Here is an 8007-nt window from a genome sequence, read left to right on the forward strand (position 1 = left end):
CCACCAGACTCAGCACCAGCAACAGACCTGCTCATTTATGTCCCAAATATACTGAGCCACTGGAAGGATGCCAACCTGGGATGCGACTCCATAAAATACTTAGGGAACATGAGGCACAGAACGGCAAAGAAGGAAAGTCACACGTGAACACAGAAAGCTGCCATACTGAATCAGACCCTTGGTCCATCAAGGTCAGTATTGTCTACTCAGACTGGCAGCAGCTCTCCAGGGTCTCCGGTGGAGGTCTTTCACATCACCCACCAACTGATCCTGTTAACTGGAGGTGCCAGGGACTGAATCTGGGAACTTCTGCACACCAAGCAGATGCTCTACCAATGTATCATTAAAAAATATCCCTTGCTCGAAATATCCCTTGCTCGAAAGCCAGACGAATCCGACTGTAGGGTTGCGGTGCTCATCTCCGTTTCAAAGCCGAAGAGCCAGTGCTGTCCGAAGACGTTTCCGTGGTCATGTGGCCGGCATGACTAAACACCAAGGCGCACGGAACGCTGTTACCTTCCCACCGAAGTGGTACCTATTTATCTACTTGCAATTTCTTGCTTTCGAACTGCTAGGGTGGCAGGAGCTGGAACTAGAGACGGGAGCTCACTCCGTCATGCGGCCCCCGGGTCTTGAACTGCTGAACGACCGACCTTCCACAGCCTGCAGTTCAGCATCTTAACCACTTGAGCCACCGCAGCTCCATAATGTATCATTACCCCTCCCCTAATTACGAGACGATTGTCGAAGGCTGCCTTAAACACACAATACTACCTGGTTGAGTTCTATGAGCTGGGGGATGGCTCCCATCATCTGGACTGCAATTTTCACAACATCCTTGGAGGGCGGCATGGTCCCACCAGTCCTGTTTCTGCTTCAAAATGGCTCCTGAAAGAGAATGAGGTGTCAAGAGAATCCCCCCCAGGGAGCAGCTGAGGGCCAAACTAGATGTGCAGGGGGTTGGACTAGATGACCCTGGAGGCCCCTTCCAACTCTTTGACTCTATGACAGTGTCCATGGGTCTGACCTGAGGACACAACCACATCTACTTTGGCCCTGAGGGATCCACTCATCACCAAGAAGAACCAGAGAGAGGAATTCCCCACAGGCAACAGAAGACAGATTCACCTATCCCTTGGACACAGACTTGGAAATTAAGCAGGAGGAGAAGTGCATGTAATTAAACGACAACAGCTCCTTATACTGCGCTTTAGACTAAGAACAAAAGAGAAGCCAATGTTGGATCAGGCCAATGGCCCATCCAGTCAAACAATACCAGGTGCCATCAGGAGGTCCAGCAGTGGGGCCAGGGCACTAGAAGCTCTCCCACTGTTGCCCCCCCCCCCAAGCACCAGGAATACAGAGCATCACTTGCCCCAGACTGAGAATTCCTATCTATACCTTGTGGCTAATAGCCACGGATAGACCTCTGCTCCATTTGTTTATCCAATTCCCTCTTGAAGCCGTCCATGCCTGTAGCCGCCACCACCACCTCCTGTGGCAGGGAATTCCGTGTGTTAATCACTCAGACTCTTTGGGCGAAGAAGTACTTTTATCTGTTCTAACCCGACTGCTCAGCAATTTCCCTGAGTGCCTACGAGTTCTTGTATTGTGAGAAGTTTGTTGGGGAAGAAACTCATCTTTTCTCTTAAGCAGCTTCTTGAATAATAAGAATTGAATAATAACAATAATAACAATGGGGCGCCATGTAGTCACAGCCGACTCATAGCACCCCTGGGGCCATGGGGTTTTCAAGGCATGAACACACACGAAGCTGCCTTATTCTGAATCAGACCACTGGTTCATCAAGGCTACTACTGTCTTCCCAGACTGGTAGGGGCTCTCCAGTGTCTTGAGTAGAGGTCTTTCCCATCATCGTCCACCCAGCGATTCAAAAGCTTCGGCGAGTAGATAAAATGGGGACCACTCCTTAGAGAGGGTGGGCACACCAATCTCCCTTGTGGGAGGGTGTTAGCTGACGGTCAGGACTTCCTGGTCGAGGTCGGGAAAAGGCGAAAGAACTTCTCGGCTACAAAAATCCCTGCAGTGGATGTCTCCGGCCAGGCGGTGGCAGTGTGGCGATGTGACATACGGGTCCTGAAGCCTGGTTGACAAGCAGCCGTTCGGAAAATGACTGAGCCAAGCCAGAAGACGTTTTCACCATGAAGTGACAGCGTGTGCAATTAAAAATGAATATATGTTGTCCTCCCTATCCCCTTTGAACATTGTTAGTCCCCTGTCTAATGTGTAACTGTACATCGCTTTGAGCCCACTGGGGAAAGCGATTAATAAATTGAAAGTATTATTATTTACTATTATTATCATGTTACCTGATCCTTTCAGCTGGAGTTGCCGGGGATTGAACCTGGGACCTTCTGCATGCCAAGCGGATGATCTACCCACTGAGTCACAGCCCCTCCCTGGAGGCAAGAGATGAACAGAGGGGGTTAGTCATTGCCTTCCTGGATATAGCAAACCCAGTCTTCCTTGCTAAGCTCCCAAGGTTTGATGAGACCAGGCCAGGCTGGGCTATCAGGCTGCTACAAAGCAGCATCTTACATCCCATCAATCACTCTTTCAAAGAAACCGGGTCCTACCAGGACAGACACAAAAACACCCCTTTCCCCAAGACCAACATTTTTATGACTACGGACATTATATTACTGTATTCCTCATTTACAGGAAGTTTTAAGGACATAAAATTTACAAAACCACAAATGGACTGGCAGGAAGTGGCACATCAAAGACACTTGCTGGTGGGCAGGAGAAACAAAAGATGAGGAGAAACACCCAGCGTCCCAGGTCACTACAAGCACGGCAAAAGGTCACAGACAACCCGTGAAACGTAGGGTGGGCATGAAACAGCACATCAGGTTTGCAGGTGGACATGGGGATTGAGGGAGCATGAATTCTTAACAACTGCTAAGAAAACCGTCCATCCCACCAGAGGTATACATCCCACTGGTTGAGAACCACCGCTCTAGAGAATCATGGATTTTGATAGCACTGTAATACTATTATTATTATTTTTTGCCATCAAGTCACAGCCAACTTCTGGCAATCCCACAGGGTTTTCAAGGCAAGAGATATTCAGAGGCAGTTTCCCATTGCCTTTTTCTGCACAGCAACCCTGGACTCCCTTGGTGGTCTCCCATCCAAGCGCTAACCAGGGTCAACCCTGCTTAGCTTCTGAGACTGGACAAGATTGGGCTAGCCTGGGCTATGCAGCAGTAATATAATAATTATAGGCCGCGGTCACATGGGCCGGATATCGGGGGGGGGGGCTAATTGCCCCGGAGGAAACTAACGCACGGCTGCCCGAGCACACGTCCCGGTTGAGGTCCCGAGGTTCGGGGGAAATGCCAATCAGATGGGTATCCTGCAATGCGGCACAGAAGCCACGCCGCGCGATCACACTAGCAATCACTCTTTGTGCGCATGCGCTGTTGGGCGCTGTTGCGCAACCTGCGGAGACGAACAGCGCCGGGCGCCAGAATGCCACATAAGTTCACCGGCAACGCGCTCAGACGCCCGCCCTTGGCCCACGGTTTCAGGAAACTAGTACCTCGTAGGTACTAGTTTTTAACTCCGCACCTTCGGCGGGGAGCCAAGGGTTCGCCACAGGAGCACTGCGCTTCCCAGATTTTGGGGTGAGATCACGCCTGGAAAATCCACGGGACTCCCGTGCCTCTCCCACGGCAACTTTGCCATGTGACCGGGGCCATAATATGATACATAACAATACTATAATAATGATACTGGGACTGAAAACACAACCAGGCCTTGAGTCTCAGGGTGAGAGGTACACAAGAACATAAGAAGAGCCCTGCTGGATCAGACCTGTGGTCTGTCTAGTCTCACACAGTGGCCAACGAATTCCTCTGGAGATCCAACAACAGGGCAGAGAGGCCAAGGCCTTCCCTTGATGTTGCCTCCTGGCACTGGGATTCAGAGATCTACAGCCTACTGAATGTGGAAGTTCCATTTGGAAGTAGGCTAAACTAATTCACATCAATCTAAAAAACCTCAGACAAACCACACTAAAGCTTGCCAGGTGTTTGAGCCCACATCCCAAACTTGGCAAGTATTCTTGATACAGGAAGGTCAGCGGCAGCTGCACTCTGTGCACGCTCAAGGCACTCTCTCTTAGGAATCATGAAAATGTTCTGGGGTTGAAACACAGCATCCAATTTATGCCATCTGCCCTTCAACAGAAGAAGCCCTATCTAAATGCAAACAATAAATAAATATCTCCCAACTTAGACCTTCACTTTCCCCATGCAAACTATTTATTCTGATCCTAGGAGTTTGTTCAGACCTAGGGAGGCATTCCAAGAGCAATACACTCATTCCACCAGCATGAAAAACCCTGGTGGAATTAGTTTTCGAAATCTCATTTTTAACGCATTTTTTCCCTCTTGGCATCCTTCTATGTAGAAAAAGAAAGGAAGCGGAGAGAACTGCAACATTGGAACTGGCAGTTAAAAAAGGAATAAGGAAAACGTTTCGTGTAGAGCCACTTCGCTGCCGTCTCCATTATTCCCGAAAACAGACTAGCACGCAGGCACCCAAAACACAAGCCCCTTTCAGAAAAGAAAAGAAAAGAGAGCCGTTTCTCAAACTTTGGGACAATGCTCGCCTCTCCCCCGGCAAGCCGCCGCCAGCCAGAGTTGCAGTCCTCGGCACGCTTTCGCGGGCGCAAAGTTCGACGGAACTCCACGGGTCGGGACCCGTCTCCGAAACAAGCCCGCCCGGAACTGGGCAGAAAACTCGCCCCCACCGGTTCTCTCCCACCATCTTCCCAGACCCATTCGGGGGGGAGGAGGAGGGCGAGAGGGGCTTCGCTTTTGCCCCTTCCCCGCCTCTGGACCGCCGCTGCTGCGCCGTCCCCGAGAGGAGGGCGGAGATACCCACCGTCCCACCGGAGAGGCCGAGCGGCGGCCCAGCGCCTCCCTCCACGCGGGGCAAAGAGGCGCTCCGGCCGAGCAAGAGTCGCCCCAGCTCGGCTCCCGCGCCGGATCTGCGCCTCTTGGCTCGGGCGGGGTGCAAAGGGCGAGGCGGCCTGGCCGAGGGGCTCCCGCCTCCCGCCGTCTTCTTCTTCCGAGCCCGGGCGCTGCAACTCGCCTCCTGCTCGGCTCTCGGGAGTTCCGGGGCGGTGGCTCGGCTGGCTCCCCAGAAGGGTGCGCGGGAGGCCTGCCGTCCCCGCCCCCGGGGAGGGCTCGGCGGGCTGGAGAGGTCCGGGGCCCGGGCCGGACAGGCTTCCGGGCGCCGCCCATCCCCGGAGCCTCCAGGGGCTAAGGACGCTCCGCCTCCCGCAGGCAGGAATCCAACCGGTGGAGCTGGGCCTTCCCGCCGTCTCCCTGTTCCTGCAGAAGTTCGGCTTGCTCCGCTTCTGGGATTAGGCTCAGGAGTACGCGGGGTGGAGAAGGCGGGCCACCCTCCCTTCGTCCTCCTGGGCTAATCTTACTGTCGAGGAAATGGTGGCCTCTGCGGCGTCGTGCCGCGCAAGGCAAGGATCGGTCCCCGGAACCTGTTTGCGAATTCTGGGAAGAAAAGGATCAGGTGCCCTTTGAGCGTGCACAGAGTGCTTTTCCATCCACAGCCCGTTCGCAACCCGCAGGGATTAACCAAGTGACAGTTTTCAGTGCAAAGGCGGGAGAGTCTGGCCTGGGGCCCCAGCAGGGGGTGTTTTACGGAGGTGGAGGCTGTGGGCAATTCCAGGATCTGCGGGGTGGAGGAAGAGTTGGATTTCTACCCCACCTTTGAGTCTCAGAGCGGCTTCCCTTCCTCTCCCTATAACAGACACCCCGTGAGGCTGGTGGGGCTGAGAGAGCTCTGAGAACTGATCTAGAGAGAACAGCTCTGAGAGAACTGTGACTGACCCAAGGTCACACCAGCAGCTGCATGGGGAGAAGTGGGGACTCAAACCCGTTTCTCCCAGATTAGAGTCTGCCTTGGTTCCCACAGACGCATATAAGTGAGGAGCAGCATGGGGTAGTGGTTAGAGTATCGGGCTAGCAAACGCAGACCCCACACTTGCCAAGCTCCAGGTGGGGGCTGAAGATCTCCCAGAGTCATACCTGGTACCCAGACTACATAGATTGCTTATTTATTATTTTAAACATTTATTCCACTTCTCCTGGAGAAAATGACTACCCTGGAAGGTGGACTGTATGGTCTTATACCCTAGCAAGGTCCCTCCCTCCCCTAAACCCCACCCTCTCATCTCCAGGTATTTCCGATCCCAGAGCCGGCTGCCCTACCTGGGGGGCCAGTCACTCTCCCCGCACTGTGTTGTTGTAAGGATAAAACGGCAGAGAATCCCCAGTACCACCCTCTGCTCCTTGTATGAGGGGGAAAGTTAAAAGGGGGTAACTGTTGTGAAACCTATGACTGAATATGAAACTAGGAACCATGGTTACGGCCAGATTGCTGGCAAACATACAAATTGTGTCTTGGTGGGGCTGTGCCTAGCAGGACGGAAGCCAAACATCTCCCTCCGCCACATCCAAGGAAAGGTTTCCTGTGTACTTAGAGGACTCCTTCAGGTGTACAGGAAACTATGGGGAGGGGTTCTTAAAACGTAAAAAACCAGCCAGCCCCCCAAAGCCCAATGAAGACTGAGAACCCTTGCTGACCGACAAGTGTGGCAAAATGCTTAAGGAAGCTGAGCACTGGTTGGAGGAAGGCGGGGGGGGGGGGACAGGACCTGTGTATGCACTTAAGCTTGCAACCACAAAAGCTAGCCATATCGGGAAGTTGCATTACAGCCACTGTAATCTATACCGATGATCTCTTCCTCCCATAGCAGTAGGGGAAGGGAGAGACTAACCAGAAAAGCAGTCTAGCCTCAGACCTCATGCTAAAGGAGTGGGCTCACCGTGGTTTTATCTTCTCCCCTCCATCATAATCTGGCACTGTCATAAACAGGAGCCAGCATCGAGCCTAGCCTCATATTTGAGCTCACCTTTGCTACTAGCTCTCACCATCCTTCCCACAAGGGAGCATGTTTTATGAAGCGGTTGATGGCCAGTTCTGAAACGGCTGCCGGCTTGGAAAGTACAGCAGGGCTTTTTGTACAGGTAGTGGAAACCGAGCCCGTTTATTACTTTATCCAGGATTAACTGTAGGACAGATGTTCTATCTTCCACTCATTTGTGTGAATGGAAGGGGAAAAATTGGCCAGTGTAAACACCCACCCTATGAAGAACAGGGGTAGGGTTACAACTCTGCCTTTTACCACCACCGTCTGTTAGACACATCTTGAGTAAGCAGAAGCCGTGGCTTGATGCCAGGGTGCGTAGCAACTCTATTTTCAAGGGGGAAATTAGCAGTAAACAAAACTCTGCCGCATGGCCAAGCCTCCATCTGAGCATTCCAGATCAATGCTAGCTACAAACATGGATACATCATAGTCCCAGCAAGTTAGACGCTAGTGAAAGCCAGGGCAGTTTAGCGGTTAGAGCAGGGGTGGCCAAACTGCAGCTCGAGAGCCGCCTACAGCTCTTTCACACAGTCTAATGTTAACAAAAAGCAAATTTGCATATTTTCCAATAAAAATGCGTAATATTTGCTCATGTCTTGCAGCTCTCAAACATCTGACGTTTATTCTGTGTGGCTCTTATGTTAAGCAAGTTTGGGTTAGAGGGTTATGCTGAGAGCTGGGAGACCCAAGTTTGAGTTCCCCACTGCCGTGGGAGTTTACTGGGTGACCTTGGGCCAGTCACGTGCTCTCTGTCTAACGTACCTCACAGGACTGTTGTAAGGATGAAATTGAGACGGGGGAATGTTGTAATCTGCTCTGGGTCTCTACTGGGGGGAGCACTGAGGTATAAAACAAGCATAGATAGCTTTAAAGAGGGATTCGATAAATTCACGGAGGATCAGTCCATCAGTGGCTCCTAGCCATGGTGAATTCTTCTGCTTCCGATCGTGCGAGACAAGATGCTGGACTTGATGGACCACTTGTCTGATCCAGCAAAGGTGGTCTTACGCTCGATGAAGGAA

At 52.1% G+C, this 8007-nt stretch overlaps 1 protein-coding gene across 1 annotated transcript in view; it reads right to left on the reverse strand.

Moving 5' to 3' along the window:
• Positions 1-881, reverse strand: part of ELMO3 (engulfment and cell motility 3) — a 26027-nt gene extending 25146 nt beyond the window's left edge. The window contains exon 1 of the mRNA XM_015421242.1: positions 775-881. Within this exon, the coding sequence (XP_015276728.1) occupies positions 775-852 (78 nt within the window). The 5' untranslated portion in view covers positions 853-881. The remainder of the gene's footprint in view (positions 1-774) is intronic.
• Positions 882-8007: the final 7126 nt, after the last annotated feature.

Source organism: Gekko japonicus, unplaced genomic scaffold (assembly GCF_001447785.1).
Source record: "Gekko japonicus isolate JY-2015 unplaced genomic scaffold, Gekko_japonicus_V1.1 scaffold351, whole genome shotgun sequence".
Lineage (NCBI taxonomy): Eukaryota > Metazoa > Chordata > Lepidosauria > Squamata > Gekkonidae > Gekko > Gekko japonicus.